The 22106-nt window shown below is 34.0% G+C and overlaps 4 protein-coding genes across 16 annotated transcripts; 3 read left to right on the top strand and 1 right to left on the bottom strand.

Moving 5' to 3' along the window:
- The first annotated feature begins 3386 nt into the window (after positions 1 to 3386).
- Positions 3387 to 8031, top strand: LOC142551859 (uncharacterized). Of its 2 annotated transcripts, XR_012821641.1 has the most exons (7): positions 3387 to 3605; positions 6241 to 6374; positions 6501 to 6807; positions 6896 to 7111; positions 7183 to 7275; positions 7344 to 7445; positions 7803 to 8031. XR_012821641.1 is itself a non-coding variant. In XM_075661305.1 (3 exons), exons 1-3 carry the CDS (start codon positions 6292 to 6294, stop codon positions 6971 to 6973), a joined length of 468 nt encoding a protein of 155 aa, XP_075517420.1. In that variant the 5' UTR covers positions 5662 to 6291; the 3' UTR covers positions 6974 to 7112. The 2 variants fall into 2 exon arrangements, 1 of the variants encoding a protein (XP_075517420.1); XM_075661305.1 differs by lacking the exons at positions 3387 to 3605; positions 7183 to 7275; positions 7344 to 7445; positions 7803 to 8031 and having other exon boundaries at positions 5662 to 6374; positions 6896 to 7112.
- A 4172-nt stretch (positions 8032 to 12203) lies between these two features.
- On the bottom strand, positions 12204 to 13781 carry LOC142550983 (serine/threonine-protein phosphatase 7 long form homolog). 2 transcript variants are annotated; one of them, XM_075660037.1, is made up of 5 exons: positions 13462 to 13781; positions 13261 to 13379; positions 13089 to 13176; positions 12545 to 12985; positions 12204 to 12432 (listed from the first exon to the last, which is right to left on the bottom strand). In XM_075660037.1, the coding sequence occupies exons 2-4, from the start codon at positions 13293 to 13295 to the stop codon at positions 12623 to 12625; spliced, it is 486 nt and encodes a 161-aa protein (XP_075516152.1). In that variant the 5' UTR covers positions 13296 to 13379; positions 13462 to 13781; the 3' UTR covers positions 12204 to 12432; positions 12545 to 12622. The 2 variants fall into 2 exon arrangements, with proteins under 2 accessions (XP_075516152.1, XP_075516151.1); XM_075660036.1 differs by having other exon boundaries at positions 13261 to 13781.
- Positions 13782 to 15629: 1848 nt separating this feature from the next.
- Positions 15630 to 16791, top strand: LOC142550982 (putative F-box protein At2g36090). Its single transcript, XM_075660035.1, has one exon. The coding sequence runs from the start codon at positions 15764 to 15766 to the stop codon at positions 16751 to 16753; it is 990 nt and encodes a 329-aa protein (XP_075516150.1). The 5' UTR covers positions 15630 to 15763; the 3' UTR covers positions 16754 to 16791.
- A 451-nt stretch (positions 16792 to 17242) lies between these two features.
- Positions 17243 to 21558, top strand: LOC142551857 (vacuolar protein sorting-associated protein 55 homolog). Of its 11 annotated transcripts, XM_075661304.1 has the most exons (5): positions 17243 to 18412; positions 18490 to 18540; positions 19926 to 19965; positions 20625 to 20804; positions 20908 to 21558. In XM_075661304.1, exons 1-5 carry the CDS (start codon positions 18406 to 18408, stop codon positions 20930 to 20932), a joined length of 303 nt encoding a protein of 100 aa, XP_075517419.1. In that variant the 5' UTR covers positions 17243 to 18405; the 3' UTR covers positions 20933 to 21558. The 11 variants fall into 11 exon arrangements, 1 of the variants encoding a protein (XP_075517419.1); XR_012821637.1 differs by having other exon boundaries at positions 17243 to 17730; positions 18498 to 18540; positions 19535 to 20926; XR_012821636.1 differs by having other exon boundaries at positions 17243 to 17730; positions 18498 to 18540; positions 19480 to 20926.
- Positions 21559 to 22106: the final 548 nt, after the last annotated feature.

Raw genomic sequence — 22106 nt, 5'->3', positions numbered from 1 at the left:
ATTAATAATAAATTATAAAAATGTATAAAATTATTGAAAAAAAAACTTGAAAGAACATATTTGGAGTTTACTATGAAGATGTTTAATGAAATTTGTTCACTTTTTAATCATGTGTAATTTTCAATTATTTTATTTTTGCTTTTTAATTATGTTTAATTTTAATTTGTGTTTTAAATTTTAATTATGTGTGATTGTATTTTAAAAATTATTTGTAATTAGTATATTTGTTTAGTTATTCCGTTTTTAAAATACGGAGTTATTTAATGAAATAAAAAAATGTATATTTCAACATCATCTTTGTAACGTAATCTAACCATTGCATGTCATGAGATGAATTTATTAATGCTAACATTAGCATGAGACATCATGTTTTATCGTTTTAGACTTTTTGTCGCTTCAAGAATTTTATCAATATCCCAAATTCAATTACTTTTGAATAATCATACATTTTAAAAATAAATAAACATTATCGATGAACGAAATTTTTTTATCCAAAAATCCAAATGTAATAATTATTCTTAACCATTTATATGAAATGTTAGTATTTAATAATCGTGATAAAACATTGATTTAATAGAATGATCGGATAGATTAATGAAGATATCAAGGAATCATACCACATGGATGGATTTGTACTATAAAATGGGGAGAAACTGTAATTAGAGTCCCACCCTTACATTAATGTATATTCGACTATATTTCTACAATTCACACGTGCTAAAATATTGTGCCAAAGTGAAGGAGAATGGACCACAGCAATTGACGTTTGCTATTTTATAAAAGACTATCTCATATTGAATGTTCCACAAACACTTGACCAATATTTCAATTACATATCCAAAATTTTCATAACCATCTACGATAAAATCCTTGAATTATTGTATAACTACCTCGATACCGCTTTTTTTAGTACAAATACACTGGACATCCCCAGGAGATAATCGTATAAACAATAGAACCTCAACACCTACGAATCAAGATAAACAAAATAAATCGGTGGCACTCGGTAGACATATGTATGTGTGAATCTAAATATTCCTTATAAGCTCTTCGATCCCTCGACTTTTCATCTTCAAAGAATACTCTATTACGCATGTTCCACACATGATAAATCGTCGCAGCAAAGGCCGTGACCCGATAACCCTTTCTTGATTGCATTGATATATGTATGGCCATATCGGTTAAGTCTATTCAAAATTCGAAGTAACGTTTTTTTTTTTTAATTTTAATATAACATGTTTAATTGATCATCGGATAATAAAAAAATGTCAAAACTTGTATAATGTAGTCGACCCGATCATCTTGATATTGCACCTCAACATGGGTCCATGGATACGTGTCATATATATATATATATATATATTTATTTATTTATTTATTTTAGGCTATTGATAAATAATGTATTGTTCATATATATGCGGCCATTGAAATTAAAAATAAAAATAAAAAATTCAACGCCTAATAACGGGGCTTTTTTTAAAAATATTATAAATTAAAATAATAATTATAAAAATATGGCAAAATGAGAGTGTTTGTAAAAATATAGTAATCCGCTGCACACTGCAGCGGATTCATCCGTTTTTTATAAAAAAAAATTAAAAAAACTAAAAAAAAAAAAAGAAAAGTGAGTGGGTGACGGATTCAAAGAATCCGTGACAGTCTGTCACGGTGTCTACTCCGCGTATATTCCTCTATAAATAAAAATTTCGGTCCGCTTCAAATTGTATCCTTTCTATCTTTCCTTCCTTCGTCCGAAAGTATTTCCGTAATAATTCTCGCATTTATCCGATTCAAATGCGCAGAATCCATCTTTTCTAAACTACAAGAAATATGACCTATCGCGACGCACCGAACGTTGAACGTCGTCTTATGGCACCATTTGGCGACGCATAATGTGCTCAGCGTCGCTGAAATAGCGAATCATGCGCGTTCATTTCCCCCCCCTCCCCCCCCCCTTTTTTTTGGGTTATTTGGCGACGAAACAAACCTAACGCGTCACGAAATATAAGCATTTGACGACATAGAGCACACTGAACGTCGCTGATACGTGGCGGGAAATTTTCCCACCAACATTCTAGGTTCTTTGGCGACATGACTCAGTTAAAGCGTCGCAGAAAGATAATCCTAGAGCGTCGCAAAATTGGTAAATCTTTTCACGACGCGTAGCAAGCGTTGCCGAATTTTTTTTATGGAAAAGTTATTTCATTGGTACATTTGACGACGCATCGTATACTCAAACGTCGCTAAAGCGTGGAGAGTCCTTTCGCAACGCGACTCATTGGCCTTTGTGCGTCGCCGAATAGCATTAATTTTTCATTGTATTCAGCTCGATTCAGTTCATTACACATCTCACATCTCGTATTAACATCTAAACTTAATATATTTTCCCTTATTCTATTAAGTTTTAAGTGTGTCTCATGATAGGTGTGTTCAAACAATTTTGTTAAAATCGAAAAACAGAAATTCAAATCGAAAAAATAAGTAACGGAACTGAATCTAACCGACAACCGAGTTTTTTTTATTTTGGATACAAATGCTAAAAATGAAATTTATATTATTAGATTTCAGATTATGTGTCAAAACCAAACAGACAAAAAATATCCAAAATTTAATTAACTTAATACATTTTTTTATATAGATCATATATATTTTATAAAATAATTTTTAGTGAATCAAGTATATGTTTGTTAATTTTTAGTTGATTAATATTTATTTAATTCATTTCGATCTTATATTTAAATGTTTTATAAAAAATTAACTGAAAAAATAATATCTAAAATTTTATATTATTATTTAATTATTAATTTAAATAATTGCCCAAACTGAATAAATGAAATCGAAATAAGCAAACCATTTTTGTATAAAACAAATTTAACCGAAGTTTTAAGTTTCTAAAATCAAAAACCGAAATTAAATTGCGTCAAATAGAACCGAACCGAACTGAACCAACCGATTAACATATCTCAAATATTATATACGTGAAGTAAGCCAACCCGACTCATATCTTCAATGAAAAATAATATGTTTGACATAAAAAAATATTTTTTCATTTGTCGGATCGAAAAAATATTTATCTTACAAAATTGACTTGTTAGACAGTGTAATGAAAGTTTTTACATTAAGATTTTTGTGCCAATTCTTTTTAAAAATTTAAACTCGTTAAATTTATAATGAAAAACTTTCCACGTATTATAAAAACTTTTATTTCATTATTATTTTGACTCATATTCAGTTTTTGTTTCGCAAAATTTATTATTTTATAACTTTTTTTTATATGTATTATATATATACATATATTTATTTATATACAAAATTGTAATTTATGTTTGTATTATTTATTATAAGTATTTTCATTCTCCCACTATTTCTCCCCCAATTTTCCCCGCCTTATAGAATTCTCAAATCTCTACCGCCTCATAGAATCCTCAAATCAGCGTGATCGTTCTTCTCTTCTATCCCCAAATCTCTCCCGCCTCATAGAATCCTCAATCATCGTCATCGTTCTTTTCTTCTATCGGGAAGTGGCTTCAAGTGAAAGATTATCAGAGAGCTGTTGTTAATCAGAAGAGGCAGGGCCGGATTTCATCGACATCGAATCTGTTGAGGTGAAGAAAGCTGCATAATTTTAGTTACCCAATCTTTGATTGTCAATTTTTAAACATTTCGATTGTGTATATAATTACGCACTTTGTATTTCAAATATTAAACCCTTTTACCGAAGAATATTGGGCTTTCTTTGTAAGGATGGGGAATGGATACGAAACGCCTCGTTTCGGAAGGATGATTATCGGTCCATATAGTGTAACTCTAAGCCAAGAAATGTGAGCATGCCAAAACAAGGGAAAATCTTTTCGTTGGTGATATTCTTTCGAGAATAAAATAGCTCCCAGTAATTAACATTTTCCCGTTGCCTTTTAAGCTTATAATTGAAAAAACAGAATAGTTATCACTCAAATACATGTTCAATGCCAACACGTATCTTCCTTGAAAGCTAATGACATATACTAGCACATTAGAAACTCATTTGGTAAATATAGACATGAAGAAACACAGTCTCATGTACACAGACCACAGAAGCATACTTGTAGCAATGAAAAAATGAAATCTCAGACGCAAGGAATTCGTATTTCAACTATTGGGGAAAATACTTGCTGAGAAATAAAATCATTTTCACATAATGGTAGCAAAAGAACGTTCAAATCTTAATTTGTTGTTCCTAATTGTTCATTGTGCAAGAATTTCAATTAACGGCATTTTGTTGCTTAATTTTTATGTGGCCTTTGTATTATATATTGAACTACGGCATATGTCTCATGTGTGTAAGACATGACTACAACATCTTTTTCCATTGTTTTATTTGGTTTGTCAATAATTTTGTTAGTAGTTTTTTTAAAATGTTCGTGGATCATTTGTTAGAAGTTAATAATTAGTTCTTTATTTAGTAATAATGAGATAGACAGTAATGTATGGAATCTTGTTGATTTTCATGTAATTGAATGAAACTTAATGTATATATTTGTTGACTCTAGTTTTTCAAAATGACGATTGACAAAAGTTGGATGAGTGTGACGAATAGAATCTCTCTCGAATATTAAAATGGTGTTCGAACATTTGTAACACGAGCTATCGAGTACTTCAATGAAGAGGGGGAAATAAGATGCCCTTGTAATACTTGTTTGAATCATCTGTATCAGCCATTGCGCTTAGTAGAGATACACCTAATAAAACATGGGATACAACAATCATACAAAGTGTGGGACTACCATGGTGAGCAGTATGAACATCCACCGACAGAGCATGAAGTTTTATCTGATAGTGATGCTCAAGATGAAATGATAGACGTTCTAGCTGATTTGACTGGACCAGTAGAGATAGGAGAATCCAGTGAGCCTATTCGACATCAAGGTTTGCAAACTGATAATTTCGATGATATGTTCAAGGAAATTGAGAAAGAATTGTATCCGGGATGTGTAAATTTCTCGGCGCTTAATTTCTTGGTAAAATTAATGCATGTGAAGGTACTGAACAAATGGAGTAACAAATCTTTTGATATGTTACTTAAGTTATTGAAGCAGGCATTTCCTCAAGCATTATTACCTGGCTCACACTATGAGGCAAAGAGAAAGCTAAGTAAACTGGGATTGGGGTACGAGTCAATTCATGTATGCGAACATGATTGTGTTCTTTTCTGGAAAGAGAATGTTGGGCTTCAAAATTGTCCTGTATGTGGAGTGAGTAGATGGGTTGACAAAAATACGAAAGGAAAAAAAATAGCAAAAAAAGTGATGCCGATATTTTCCCCTAACTCCTAGATTAAAGCGTTTGTATAGTTCTAGGCACACTGCAAGAGATATGAGATGGCATGATGCTGAGCGGCTAAAAGATGATGGTGTTTTAAGGCACCCCGCTGATGGTTCTGCTTGGAAGATGTTTGATATGAAATTTCCAGCATTTGCAATGGATCCTAGAAATGTGCGTCTTGGTTTGGCAACAGACGGTTTTAATCCATTTGGTAGCATGAGCACGACTTATAGTATCTGGCCTGTTATTACGTTGTCTGAAAATATGAAATCTGAAAATATGATGTTGTCTTTATTGTTCACACCACCTTGGTAGCATGAGCACGACTTATAGTATGCCTGTTATGGTTGTTCCATTTCACTGTGTACTCGTACTCCGGTGCTATTATCAATGGTGTTAAGTTTCTTGTGGAACAACGAGATGTGAGACGAACCACACAAAATAGCGGTATTCTTGTACCAGATGTAGAAGGGCAAAACTTCTATGGTGTTCTTCAAGAAGTTATAGAGTTGTGTTATTTAAAAGATTGCACTGTGTTGATATTCAAATGCAAATGGTTTGACACTGATACTAGGAAGAGAAGAATTCAAATAGACAATATATTCACGAGCATCTATACTGGGGCAGAATGGTACAAGAATGATCCATTTATACTTGCATCGCAGGCGAAGTTAATATATTACTTGAATGATATCAAGAATGGCCCAATGTGGAAATTGGTGCAGTCTTATACACCACGTAATCTATGGGACTATCCAAATGCTGAAGTTGAAAATGATGTTGACACAACTAGTTTTGATTCTCAAGTAGTGCAGGAATTGAATTCACAATCATTGCAATTTTTGGTAGAATTACCAGAGTTAGAGAATACCAGCTTCCATCGTGATGATGTTGAACCAACCGAGGTTATGAATATCGATCATTTGTTGCACAATTTAGGTGATTTTGTAGTAAGTGATGACGATTTTGAAGACGACACATTAGAAGAATATGAAGAACAAGATGACGGTACTGTTGAAATTGACGAGGATGATGGTATTGAAAATGAAAATAATGACACTACTTCAGACGAAGTAAGAATTATATTTTTCATATTACTGTCGGTTTATCTATTCTCTATATTATTGTTCATTTGTTCAATGATTTTCGATGTTATTAAATTATTCGTATTATTAATTTTTTTAATATATTTTTTACAGGATGTCTAGTTTGAATGCTAGTGGTTCTGGTACTGGAGAGGGTGGATCGGGAGGGGACGGAAGAGGTAGACAGACAACATGGAGACGACAATCTTGTAGTAAAGTTCTTGAGAAAGCATTGAGAAAGCGAAAAAATGATAAATTGGAGGTTGAGTTTGAAGAGTATACAGGGGGTAGTGTTGGAGAAACTGGAAAATGGTTTAATAACTTGATAGCTCAAATAGTCCGAGATACAATATCTCCTCGTATTACAGCTTGGGAGGATGTCACTTTGGTTGAAAAACAACTCATCTTTGATCGTCTTGATGTAAGTTTGGAAATTTACATTATGTTATTTTAATGATATAATAATAAGAATTTATGTATTAATGACTTGGTTTTTTTTTTTTTTGAAGAACAAATTTACATATCCAAAGACGAGTGTGGTGAAGGCGGAGGTAGAGCGGCTCGCCATGAGAGCAATTCGAGAATGAAGATGCAAGATGAGGAGGCACTGGAAGCAACTCGACGGGTTGCAAAATAAAGATGCACCAAAGAGAAAGCCATATAAGGGAGTAAGCCAAGATGATTGGGATTTTCTTTGTGATTATTTTGGAAAGAAGAAACAAATGGTTAGTAATAATTAGATTAGTTGATAAATATTTTATTATTACTTTCACTAATATTATTCTTTATTTTGTAGGAAAAATCCGAGAAGAATACAAATAATCGGTTTTGTAGACCACTTGAAGGCGCTCATGGATCGAAGACTTTGGTTCAACATTATCACGCTGCTGTAAGTTTTATTATAAAATAATATTTATTTCTACATTTTATATGATAATAACGGTTTTATTTTTTAAGGCCGATCCTGTGACGGGAGAGCTACCGAGTGTGATCGACACATTTGAGCAATTGTTTCACAAAGGAGGAAAATGGAAGAATGATTGGGCATCACAAAAATATGTAAGTATCTTTTACTATTTTTTTAGGAGACCCATGAATATTAATTGTTTTCTTTGTGCCATACCAATTTTTCCCTCTCGATGTATACGTGTCTTGGTTTTCTTATGTTCATTGGTGTATATGTTTTCTGGGTTTTGTTATTGGTGTTTTTGAGTGCCATTCCTTCGAATAGTTTGTTTATTTTATGCTTTTGAATTTTTTGGCATGGTCAAGCTTCTTTGCTTGGATTAGAGAAAATAATGGATTTAAATCCATTAAATGCTTTATTATTTAGTTTTAGAGCATATTTTCTTTTTGTCCATTATATTTTTAGTAACAATGATTTTTTTAAATACTAATATTTTAATTTCTTTTAAGGCTGAAATGGTGGAAGTTCGATCGACTCAGCCAGAGGGTGAAGTGTCTGTCTCTACTATTGATAATGTGAATAAGCCCAAAGATGTCAATATCATGACGCAAGTTTTAGGCTCACGGTCTCGCTACGTCAAGGGTTTAGGTCCATTACCTAAACTATCTATAGTGGGTGGTCCTAGGGCCACAAACATCAGCTCAAAGCATAATGATGATGATGAAAAAGTTATGGCTCTGCAACAAATGATCGATGAGCAAAAACAGACTATAGGTGAGCAGCAACAGACTATAGGTGAGCAACAACAAAAATTTGATGCACTATTGCAACACTTGCAACAGGTCATTCCTGATTTCTCTTTTCAGCCTCCATCGACAGGCTCTTCCACTTGATCTCCTCCATCACTTCCTTCGCCTCCAACGACTATGTAGTTTTTTTTATTTATTTTGCAACAACGACTATGTCGTTTTTTTAATTTTGCAACATTATCTAATTAGTATTTGAGTAAGTTTGTTTTTGAACATTATTAGATTAGTTTGTTTATCTTTTTTAAAAATATTTGATTGTTCAATAGTAAATTGCACATCTATTAAATTTTGTTATATATATAATTACTTTATTTGATATTCATATTTAATAGACAAATATAATATTAATGACACATTTTGACAATGTTTTTATAGGATTAATAAAAAATAGAAAAATCGGTAACGCTAAAGGCGTCGCCAAATGTCTAATATCTTTGGTGATGAATTTTTTTTCGTCGCCAAATAATTACAATAATATAGGAAAATTGAATTAAAAAATACATTTCGCGACGCAAGGAAGGCGTCGCCACATGATAATACTTTTTGGCGATGTGTCGGATCAGTGTCGCGAAATGCGTATACCATTAGTGGCGTTTTACTTTCTGTGTCGCCAAAGGCCAGATTGACATTTGCCTACGAACATTTTGTGACGCAACTCAGCGACGAGTTTTGGCGTCGCCAAATATTCGGCGACGTGTTTTCCTTACATTTTGCTACAGTTAGTCAACGTCGCTGAAATGTAAAATTTCTTGTAGTTAATTCAATATTGTATTGATATTATTTGTTGATTTTATTATCCTTTTAATTTGAAGATATATCAAGAGGTAATGCTTAATTTTTTTGATAATATTATAATTATATATTAAGAATTAATATTTTTTGTGTATTTTTTTTGATAATATTTGTCATTTATTTCAGATATTAACACCGTCCGTTGAAATTATTACAAATTCCGTATAATTACGTCGGAGAAGGTAATTTAAGCAATTCTTTTAATATTTTGTTTGTATTTTTATATTATATTATATTAATGTAATTATAATTTTGTTCATTAACATTATATTAATAAGTCTAATTTAGTTAAATATTATATTTATAATATTAATCATGATATTAAAAAATAGTTGGAATATTAAAAAAATAATAAATATGATATTGTGTTTTTGGAAATTTTTGAAGTTTAATATTTTTAATATAATTAAATTAATTTAATATAAGAATGAGTTAATATTATTGTACTTAATAGTAATAAAATTATAAAGTATTTTGTTATGTTTTGTTAAAAAATTTATAAGAATTTATATATGAAATAGTGTTTAGTTACTCTTTAACTTTGGACACTTTAATATAATTTATATAATGTTATAAAAAAAAATTTGTTGATGCAAAGTAATATAAGAAATTGATAATTCTAATTAAAATATTTTTATCCAACTATATATTTTGAAATAAGTTACTTAAAAGTTTAATATAAGTAACTTATATTAATTTTTGTTGTCATATATTAATTTGTGTTGGTGTATACAATTTTTTTTTTGAAAATTATGTAATAAAATTGCACCGAGTATTTGGTGAATTCATCAGTCCTTCAGCTCAAATTTTCGGGATTCTTCTTGCGCAGCTCTTTATTTTTTTTCACTCCTTTGTATTTTTTGTTACGTATAAAGAATCTGTGATTCTTCTCCCTTTATAATTTGCGTCGATCGTGTAATTATTTTAATTCCTAATTTGACTTGATATTTTTCTGTCGAATCTTAGAATTTTAGAGAATTGCGCCGAGTATCAGCAATTCAGAATTTGATTTCGGAGAATTGCGCCGAGTAACAGAATTTAGGAGAATTGCGCCGAGTCTAAGTCGAATCTATATTTTTTCTTTCTATATTGAATTGTTTTTTTATATTGTATCTGATAATTTTTTTAATTAATTGCAGATATTAAACTCCGGTAGCTCATTTCATTACAAATTCCGTACAACGACATTTGAAAAGGTAATTTCAATAATTTCTTATATTTTAATTGTATTATTTATGTTGTATTAATGTAATTATAAATTTTTTCAGTTGCATTATATTCTTTTATATAATTTTGTTATATTTTATATTTTTAATATTAATTATGTTTTATATTTCTCACAGACATGGATACTGTCAGAGCCTTACTTTACGTAGGTGGATATGTCATTATTGAAGATGGTAGGGTTGGACATAGTATTCCCGCGACCAGGCCCATTAAAATCCCTCGCTCTACTACATTTTCTCAATTGTTGAATTATATGCATCGGAAGCTGGAGATCGACCCATCAAAATTCTGCATCAAATTGTCAACGAAATATTGTTATAGCTCGTTGTCTCGTTACATTGAAGAGCATATCTATATCACAGATGATGATAGTCTACAATTTATGTTTGAGTTGCCGACACTGGATTGCTTGTACTTGTATATTGATTCATCGTCAGTGTTACAGAATGTAAATGATTACGATTTTGATGCCAATATATACACCAAATATAAGCACAAACTACTCATAGCAGTAACATTGGATGCCAATAACCAGGTTTTGCCGCTAGCATTTGCGCTTGTTGATGAAGAAAATTACGAGTCTTGGCATTGGTTCCTCGGTAATGTTGCACGACATGTTATCAGAGGGTGTAGTGGTGTGTGCCTTATATCTGATAGACATGCTGGTATAACAAGTGCAGTTCAAGATCTCCCTGACTTCAGGCCTCCTCTTGGTGTTCATCGTTTCTGTTTGAGGCATGTTTGCTCTAATTTCAACAGCAGGTTCAAAAACATTCATTTAAAAGACTTATGTTGGGAAGTAGGGATACAACACCAAGTATCAAAATTTAATGCGACAATGGAGGCAATTAAAACCAATAATGCAGCAGCTTTCACATATTTGTCAAACATTCCAAAAGAAAAATGGTCATTGGCTCATGATGGTGGATGGCGACGAGGGCTAATGACGACGAACATGTCTAAGTGTATTAATGGTGTGTTGAAAGGGGCGCGACGTCTTCCAATAACTGTGAAAGAGATAAAACAGCATCCGTCGCGACAGGAGGAAGACCGGGTCGTCAACATCACGTACAAGCTGTGAACATTTCTACGCGTGATTGCACCTGTGGTAAATTCACAATATTTGGAATACCTTGTTCACATGTGATATGTGCAGCGAAATGGTTTGGTTTGAATCCCGCACAGCTTGTACAACCATGGTTTACATTGAGCGAATACGTGAACACATACGATGGAAGATTCTATCCTATTCATGATGAACAATATTGGGATGAACCTACATTCCAATTACGACACAATGGTGTTCGTCGACAACGGAGGCATGCTGGTAGAGATCGAACGACACGCATAAGAAACGAGATGGACCAGCCATCAACGAGGGCGAGACAACGTGGGAGGTAAAAAATCTACAATAACGTATTTTATTTTATTTTTAAATCGTAACATGTGCAGATGTGAATGTAATTACAAAATTGTGTATAAAAATTTTGTATTTATTGATAATTCTTGTTCATTGCAGGTAGGTGCAGGTGAGAAGATCGAGTTATGGTGCAAAATAATTATGTTTGTGACGTAGATTTTACAATTTAGTATTGTATTGATATGACAATTCAGTGTTGTATTGTTATGAAGATTTTTTACTATGTAGTTTGTTGACATACCTTGACTTGATTTAGCAATTATACTTATGTTTTTTCAGTACTATAAATTTATCCCTAAATTTATTCGTAAAAGAATAATAAGTCACAATCAATACAGTCCACAATTTTAAAAAGTCAATAATACAAAGATAGTTTACGAATGTCGCAAAAAATATGTGCGAACAACAACTTGTAATTAAAATAAAAAATTGCTAAACATACAACAATACGATGTAAGTAATTGTGTATATCTAAATAAATAGTTAATATCGATGGTAACGATGCCTCCCAGTGCCACACGGTGGTCTTCTGATTACTCTACGTCCACGACCTAACATCTGTTCATCATCTCCATGAGTACTTGTTTGTCCTGCAGATGTACTTGTATCGGCAATGTTCCCACCAAACTCAAACCCTTCTGGATCAGAATATTGTGGAAATGGTATGTGCGACGGGTTAAAAGTAGGGCGACTCTCATTCATACCCGGGCGAAAGTCACTTTGTAGAAATTGTGTAAAACTACCAACAATTGGAGTGTAGTAACCAGCGTCATATGATGGAAAGCTTGAAACCACTGGCGGAGTAGTGTACGCCATATTTGAAGATGATGGTCCGGGTTCAAACTCATTTCCTGTCCACATCGGTGGATATTGCACATGAGCTGGGCGTGCCTGTGACATAGATGCATATGTTATGTAACATATATTTAATACAACAAATTAAATTCACGTACATATGTAGATAAATTTACGTTCATATGTAGATAAATAAAACATTTCTTACGATAAATTGTCGGTAGTTTGCATCAACAGGATGATAGCCCATGATGTTCGAAGGTACCACTGGCGGCGAGAGCACTATCTATGAAATGCGATAATACCAACCAATATAGTCCACTGTGATGGCGGGCGTACCAGGTATGACATAGTCTCCACCAATCACAAAATTATATCTATCATTCCACATTTGTACAAAATCCGCGTGATATGTCGCCCAATCGAAGTTGTTCCGGCCTTGTCGAGTCAGCTTATGGAAATTGTCGAAGTTAGTAGCAGGTGGCGGAATACCCTGACGCATTCCGAACTGTCGGAGACACCGCTCAGGTCTATGCATCTCAACGATATGAAAATTAATCAATGCGCATGCCGACCGACATAGATGAATGCTATTTTCATCCAGAATTCTGCCAACCTCCGGACACATATCATAAACTGTCCATAGAAACTGAAGCAAATAAAATGAAAAAAAGATTAGCAATTTCATAATATATAAATAAGATTAAAATTGTAAAAAAATTTCAAACTCTAAACAAATAATTTATATCTACCTGCCCTTCTACCATCCTGTCAAGCATATCTCTCATTATACGAACCGAATGATGGGCCTTGTGTGTCCAAGAAAATCCGCGTCTCCACCTGTAATTTAAAAAAGTACACAATATTTTCATTTAAAAAAATAAGAAATAATAATATTAAATTTTAACTATTTTTTATTAGTACCGTGCGCCGTATGGTGGGAATGGTAGACCCTGCATCACATCTGTAGCCTGCTATTCTAAAATAGATACCTGTTCAGCTCTATCAGGGCAAAGAAGAATAATCCTAGACCACACCCAAATCTGCAATAACATACAACAGAAATAGTCAAATCTTAAGAAAAAAAGTACAAAAAATATAATGACCGTATAAATGTACAAATACCTGCAATATCTGAACTGGGCCAGACAAATCGCCCTTCAAACTCATTGATGTGTCGCACAACTCTCTATAAATATATGCCAACACAGCAGAACCCCAGCTGTACGTATTCACTAATTCTATGTCCTCAAGGAACTGCAAATACATAAGTTTCACAGCAGCACCTTCCGAGCCCGGAAACATACATCCACCAATGATCATTAATGCAACACAACGAGAATATTGTGTCACCTCCTCTTCAGTGCTTTCGTCATTAACCATATTATTCAAGCAATGGTCTAGCAAAGCGGTCAGATAAAGATGTGCACCTTTAATCTGAGAAAATGTGGACGTAAAACCCAACCAGTTAGCGCAGCGCTATTGTAAAGTATGTTTATTGTACGCAGGTATCTACACCAGTGATGGGAATGCCATCAATATTCAACCCCCAAATAATGGCAACGTCCTGCATGGTGATTGTTGCCTCGCCCACGGTTAGGTGAAATGTGTGTGTCTCACGACGCCATCTCTCAACAATGGCTGTAAGCAAATGATTATCATAATATTTAATAGGACCACACTGAATGACACCATAGAAGCCCATGCGTGCAAGACATAGGCGGACACGGAGGTGAATCCCAGCATTATGCAATCTCCAGAGACATTTGTCTGACCGGCGTGGCGAAATTATTGCATCCATATTTTCAGCGTTGATATTAGTTGATATGTGTCTATCCCGCAAATAAACACATTCTCCGTATTTTCAGTCATCTTGCAAACAATAAATCATTAGTTAATAGTTATTTGTTATAAAATATATACATTAGCAATAGTTATTTATTATAAAAAATATAGCATGTAATTACAATAAATAAATTAGTAATACTTATTTATTATAATAAATACATTAGTAATAGTTATAAAACGTATACATTTATTGTAATTAAATTAAGTATACTTATTATTATATAATTAATATCATAAGTATTTCAATAAAAATATTACTTCATGGAATTAATATATAGGTATTAATGTTATACAATTAATATTTTAATTATTCAGTATTAATATTTTAATACGTGATGCAATTAATATATAAGTAATAACAAAATTACGTGAGTCGATTAATATTAATATATAAGTATTAAAATTATACAATATAAAAGTATTAATATATACGTATTAATATTATTTTATAATTATAAATATATAAGTATCAAAATAGTTATTATTATTACAATTAATATATACGTATTAATATTACTTATAATTTTTGTAAATAAATTAAGTATAGTTATTATTATTACTTAAAAATAAAATTTCAACTTAGTTAAATAAACCTATAACATAATCTAATTAACTTAGCTCTAATTATTTAAGATCTATGTGGAATAATACTTATTTATAACATGTAATTCCAATAATATAATTTATAATTACTGTAATAAAATTAAGTATAGTGATTATTATTACTTAAAACTATTACGATGCGGTCATAAAGTTCTCGGTATCCAATAAGTACAATAATAATACAATTAATAATATAATTATTGTGCTGAACGAAATTCTCGCAAAATCGGAATTAGCTGACAATAATAAATATAATAAACTATTGTTCTGAACGAAATTCTCGCAATAATACAATTAACTGACAATAATAAATATAATAAACAAAAAAATAATTCACAGACTTACGTACGCTAAATGCACTGAAGCCGCCGAACGAAATTCTCGCAAAATGGGAATTAGCTGAACGAAAGCGAGAAGAAGGAATTTAAAGCGAGAAGAAATTGAGGTGAAGCCGCTGCTGAATGAACAAAAATTCATCCGAGGAGCGCAATTTAAAGCCACGGATTATTTGGTCAAATAATCCGTGATAGTCTGCCACGGATTCAGAATACGTGGCAGACTAGTCACGGATTCCATGAATCCGTGACCCTGCTTTTCCCTTTTTTTTTAGTTTTTTTAATTTTTTTTTATAAAAAACGGATGAATCCGCAGCAGTGTGCAGCGGATTACTATATTTTTACAAACACTCTCATTTTGCCATATTTTTATAATTATTATTTTAATTTACAATATTTTAAAAAAAAAACCCCTAATAACGGCACGCAGTTGCTGAATGGCTTGACTACGTATGATTTCATAAAGGAAGCCGCGTATTGAAATCTAACGCTAACACCAAAAGAGCAGACAATGTCTAGGATAATTTGGTAATTTACCACCCCACATTTCTCAACACTATATAATGACCAAATATTAACCAAAAATATCAACCAAGAGTTTCTCGTCTTCCGTTTCAAGGAAATCAACCACCGTAAAAAAAATGAGAATGATCCCTTCACCACCGCCAACCGCCGCAGAGATGATAGATACCACCGGGTTTTCCACCTTGCCTCTACACATCATAGAATCCCACGTACTCACACGCTTGGACGGCCCAGCACTCGCCTCCGCCGCCAGCTGTTCCGCCACACTCCGCTACCTTTCCTCCCAAAACCACCTCTGGACTGAGTTATGCCACTCCACATGGCCTTCCACTACCTCTATCCGCGTAACCCACATCATCTCCACTTTCCCCGGTGGCGGCCCTCGCGCCTTTTTCTCGCACGCTTTTAGAAACGCTCCGCAGAATCTGATCACCACCTCCACAGTTAATCCGCCTCCGGAACTGATATCAGCCGTGGATATCCACTACAAGGACAAATTAATCCTCTCTAAACACCAGGAAACAGAATCAGTAAGCGAATGGTTCCGCTGCTCGCCTTTCAGAATTGATCTCCTAGAGCCCAAAGAATTTGTCCCCACTCCGATCAAACACCCTGAAGGAGACGAAACTTACACAGATATCGTCAACGGCATGACTCTAAGCTGGATATTGATAGACCCAATCGAACGGCGAGTAGTGAACCTCTCCTCCCAAAAACCCGTCACAATTCAACGCCACTGGCTCACCGGGGAAGTCAAGATCAAGTTTGCTTCAATCCTTTCCGACGAAAACGGTCCCGTACTGTGCAGCGTTTCCGTCACTTGCGGCGGCTCCGACTGCGGGAAGATGCAGGTGATGGGAGTGAGCTTGGAAATGGAGGACATGGATGGAGTACACTTGAACGGGAAGGACAGTCTGGTCAGTCTTCACAGTGCTTTGGATGGAAAAAAAGGTACTGAAGGGAGGTTGAGGTACGAGGATTATTTGGAGATGAAGATGGAGAGAAAAGAGAGAAAGGTGAAGTTTGAGGAAGCTTTGGATATGTTCTGCTTGGGTTTTGGGGTTTCCATTTTTGTTGCCTTTTTCTTGTTTCTTTTCTGTAGATAGCAGTGAATGTCATATTACAAAACCATTTCTTGTAAAAATATCATATCAAAATTTATCAATTTATTAACACTTATACTAAATAAACTTAATTAAAACTTAGATTAAATAGACTTATTTTTTTAATTCTTGAAAACGGTGATTTTTCTGACTCTATATAATGCATCAAATATATCCTTTTTAAAAAATATATAAAATACATTTTCATAAACAAAAAATTACCTATTCTTGTGTTCTGATTTTTTTTTTTTTTTTTGTTCCAAACGATGATTATGATCAAACGTCTATACGATTCTCAAAACAACATCTATGAGGTGACGAATACCTTTTAAGAAAATTGTGCTGGTTACAGCGTAGTGCTTGTTGATTTTGTCCTTTTCCTAACAAATCTGTTTCAACTTAGAAGAATTTGACTCGCTGCAACCTACCACATTTTCCTTAGTCTAATTTATATTTATGCAGATAAATTACAATTTCCATAACTAATGCAGCTTTTCTTGTTAATCACTTCATTACTCTGCCTTCTATTTGAAATCGGTAGTAAACTAGTGGCTAGATTAGATTTTTGGTATTTAGAGGCAGTGATTGCTGATAAATTATGCAAATGTTTAACCAGCGGTAAAATTACACGTTGGCCTTTAATTTATACAGTTTTTTGGGGGGAAAGTGCTAGTAGGTTTCAATAAATTGTTGCACAAATGGCTCTAATCCTTTGTCCTAGCATTGGTTGCATTTCTTTTAGTTATTAATGTACTCGCGGATCTTTTGTTTATTATTAGTGTGTGCATTCTTAGTCTCAAATATGGTAAACTATGCTCTTTTTTTTTTTTTTTCATTTCGAAATTTGGAGAACTGCAGAAGTAGTCTAAAGTAGTTGGCTTAGGAAGTTGGACCAGTCATCCTTTGAGCGCTTGCTTGTAATTTCCGAGACCACGGAAAAAGAACACATCTTTCCATTCCGTAACTGACCGGTTCGTGAAGTTGTATTGGCCATGTTTCTTATAGGTGATATCGCAGTTAATGTTATAAATTGCTGAAGTATTTGTCTGGTATTGCTATTTAGTTTGAGGGATTGAATGATTTTCACATTCTTGTGATTGAGATGGGAACCTGAAAAAAGCAGTTAGCTTCATAGGTTTCGAAATGCATATGAGTATGGATGACAAAAGCATCGATATTTTTTTAATTGATGGAGGGATATTAAAAGGACGGCGTAAACGGTGATTACTATTTATATTATGGACTTAAATCCAGTGGTTTTGACTTATTAGGTTGGTGGAGCATCCAACTGATTGGTGTTTAGTGCACAATTACATTCTGTGGCAACTATGTCCCAAATCAATTTAAACTTAATCATTTACCAATCTGCTCCATATTGAGATTTTGGGCTGTAGTGGAAGTTACATGCAAAACCTTAGAATCCAATGTGTTTAAAAGAGTCTCGATGTTTTATTCACATCTTTGCGCTCTGAGTAATTGAGTAAATTTTTATTAATCATATTTGTTTGTCTTTTTTGCTATTTGATTTGAGATTCAAGTAGAATGTTGTCAATTACAGCCTAGTTCTTCTTTTGATTTGAACTTTTATTTTGTTCCCTTTGCCGGCCTGATGCTTCAACTTTTGTGCGGCTGATCCTTAATTTCCTGGTCAATGAATGACGTGTAAGTGATGTATGAATAAGTGAATTTAATTTTTTTTTGTAATATAAATCATCGATCATATTGCATTTATCGACCAGTCTTGCAGGACTTGCCTTATGTTTTCATCCAGTATCCTGCTCCAGATCGTGGTAAGCTATTCCGTTACATTAGACTCATTGCAGTCCCAGTCAGCTAACGAAATTTGTAAAGCAAACAACCTATTGTTTCACAGCATACAAAAATTATCTAGCATGGGAGGTTGGCTGTCTCCCTGTATCCTCTTTCCATTTTGTCCTTCTACGACACCTAATATTGCGACCTTAGGAAGGGAAGGACTGTATTTTCTGGTTAAAAATCTGGGGCTTGATGTAACTTCATCTGCTTGATAAAATCAGAGCATGTAAGGAGCAGGAAATTGTGATTGCTACCTTTCTCATTGTTCATCATAAGCATTATGTTGGAATTTCTAATGTATGACACTTTAGCCTTGATTATGCAGTCTTGATCATCTCTTCTCCGCCGATCATTACTTACCAAGAACATTTAAAAATAATTTTTCATTATGTTAGTGCCTTTTCTATATTACCAAGTCAAAAGGAATATCTTCTAATATTTTTCAGTATTACCATGATTTTCTTTCAAGCCTGTTGGACAAACTGTCTCTTGCATGCGGACTTTAGAAAAGAACCTTTTCCTAGCTTTAAACTACGTCTTTGTGGGCACCTATTTGTTGGTTGGAAACTGTATTATTACCAGTCACACAAATATATTAAATCCTCCCGAAGTCTTTTTTCAATGATCAAATTATCCTTTCCTCTTGCTCATAGTTGTTAGAGGGGCAAGGCGCACCAAGGCACAAAGGGCTCTTGAAGCCTGAGCCGCAAGGTTAGGTGCGCGCCTTATTGAAGCAAGATACACTATTAATTTTTTTAAAAACATATTTATATACTATATCATTATACGTCAAAAATGTTATTATTTAAATAATTAAGCTTTTCAGAGCGCAAATTCATCAATAAAAATGATTCTTTGTTTGTTTGATGATTTGGAGATCCTTGGTTGTCGTTGTGGCGCTGCTGCTTCTTCAGGATGCTTGCTGCTGTTGGGGCTTTGATCGTTGCCGCCCTGCTTCTTATTTTTTAGGGAGTATGCTTTGGGCTTTTTTTTTTTCCTAAACCAGCTTTGGGATCTAGGCTTGGCATCCCATTTGCGTTAAAAAATAGAGATGCTGGGCCCGCCAGCCTTCATTCAAAATACAGAAGCGCACTTTTTCTCGCCTCAAGCAAGCCATGCGCCTTGCAAGAGGCGTGCTCCTGGGCTCGCCTCTTGCAAGGTCTGCGCCTGGATGGTTACCCAAGCGCGTAGGGTGTGCCTGGCTGCGCCAGATGCACGCTTTTTACAACTGTGCTCATGCTTTTCTGTCATTGAAATGTTCACATTTGTTGCATGCCTGCCAAGCTTGCGATGTACAAATACTTGTACACACACGTTAACAGTGAAATTTTTTATTGTTCCAATTTAATTCTTTCTGCAGGCTTGTGCAATATACATCAATTGGTGGCCACTGCTTTCAGGTCAGTACGTAGCTTCAATATTTCCTGTAATTTTTGAAATACTGCTAAAAATCCCTGTTGTCTAAGAATATTTCTAGGTTGAATTTTTTGTTTTACTAAATAAAAGGCTCTTTATTCGTCTTCATTAATATCAACACGTGAGATAAAAATTATGATTTCCCCTTTAATAACATTCTTTTTTTGGGGGGCGGTTTGTGTCTCGATGGTTTTTTTTCAGTTTTGCATTCCACGGGGCAAGATGCATACACCACGTGTTTAATCTATAATATTTCAGTAAAATAATATATTTTCTGAACTTGCTGGGTGAAGCTTGTTGTTATACAGCGCTTATGAATGTTCTTGTACCCATGCCTTGTTTGTTTTTTGGCGGTGGATCCACTCCGTTTCTAATTAGTCGTGATGATGGTGGGTAAGTATTTTCAGCACGTAGTTGTTAAGATTTATCTTAGTTTTTTACCCTAGCCAAGAAAATGAACTCATATCTCAGACAGCGGTTTTGCATCAGTTTGTCTTTCACCATATTTTTGGGGAATTTTTTCGAATTACTATTGTCAACATATTTTCAGTACATATATAAATATGACATATTACGAGTTCTGGACAGTTTTACGTCCCATTATCAATTAGGCCCCTTTCATGTATAAATGCGCTTCATCTCGATGGACAGACGCTGCTAAGTTCTTAACCGGAGCATCAGCAGTGGGAAGCATGGCCATTCCCATTATTCTCAGGCATGCAGGCATGATTGGAACAGGAGCTATGATAATAGAATTCACTTCATTTTTCATATTTGTGTGCACAGTCCTTTGTTTTCGTCGTGCCAGCCTTCTTGATGAGTGGTAATATTTTGAATAAACAAAGGACGATCGGTCTAAAATTTGGACTATTGCATGTATCTGCTGAATTCCTTCGTTTCTAAGTTCTATACCCTTGATCATATAGGCAACTGATAATTCCGATGAAGTAATAGGTTTCCTATTATTTGCATCCGGTGATTACCCGTGTAAAACTGTCTGTTGATTGATTTAAGCATGGCAGTGCAGCCTAGAACGGAATTCAGCCCGATCAATTTTAGAGGTATGCTTTGTAGATCACCAATGTGGTGCAGTGGTGACTGGAGTTGTCCTGATTAGTTTTAGTGTTTTCCTATGGATATTGTATAGTCAACTAATTTATGTTTATGCAGAATGAATTCGAAATTTCATCAGTAGTTGGTTTACAGATTTAAAATTCATTCCAAGACGGTGTTACATCGAATCGCCCGAGGCAGAAGTTGGTTCGTCTATTAGAGAAATCAACGTCCCGAGGATGCAAGACAAAAAGATTATTTCGAAATCTCTTGTTATAAGTGGCGTTGCGCTACTTTCCATTATTTATTCAGGTAAATGCCGCATTATAAATTCAGAATCACTTTTATGCGTCAGTGAATGGCAATTCTAAAAGATTTTTCCAAGTTCTTGAAATTGAGGAAAAGAAAAGTGGAAAGGTAAAAGGTGGGTCGGTGGGATTTTTTTTATCCCATCAAGATCTTTTGTCAATCGTTTAGGTTGACTCTATGTTGGTAGGAGGAAACTGCGGGGTAAAAAAAAGAAGCTAATCCAAACCTAATATAACTAACTAAATATTTCACATGACTAGTGAGATTTGAGCTCGATCTTGAGGTTTCGTCTTTCCACCGGAGACAGGTGCTGCCCTTCAAAATACATATGCTCTTAACATAAGCTAGACCTAATATCAGAATCCACTCTATAATGTGAAAACGTTTAACATGAAAGAGCAATTCGTGAAGAGCGAAAATCAATCCTAGGGCAATTGCTGACCTAATTATAAATATGTCGGGCTACTACTCGTGGAGAAAAAACAAAAACTAGTAATAAATAACAAGAGATTGGAATATTTAGCTTTAAAGCAATAGAAAATGAAGCTATATACAGTTTTGATATCCTGCACACCTATCGCGCACAACTTTGTGAGCACCGATGAGGTGTCACTCGCCCATTGGATGCACAATTTTTCTATATTTCATCACATCCAATGGGCGAGTGACACCTTATCGGTGCTCACAAAGATATGCACGGTAGGTGTGCAGGATATCAAAACTATATATATATATATAAATATATTTGGCTTCTCAATTAGAT

The sequence above is a fragment of the Primulina tabacum genome, chromosome 7 (genome assembly GCF_025594145.1).
Source record: "Primulina tabacum isolate GXHZ01 chromosome 7, ASM2559414v2, whole genome shotgun sequence".
NCBI lineage: Eukaryota > Viridiplantae > Streptophyta > Magnoliopsida > Lamiales > Gesneriaceae > Primulina > Primulina tabacum.
The sequence above is the reverse complement of the archived record's forward strand: the minus strand, read 5'-3'. Positions and strand labels throughout refer to the sequence as shown.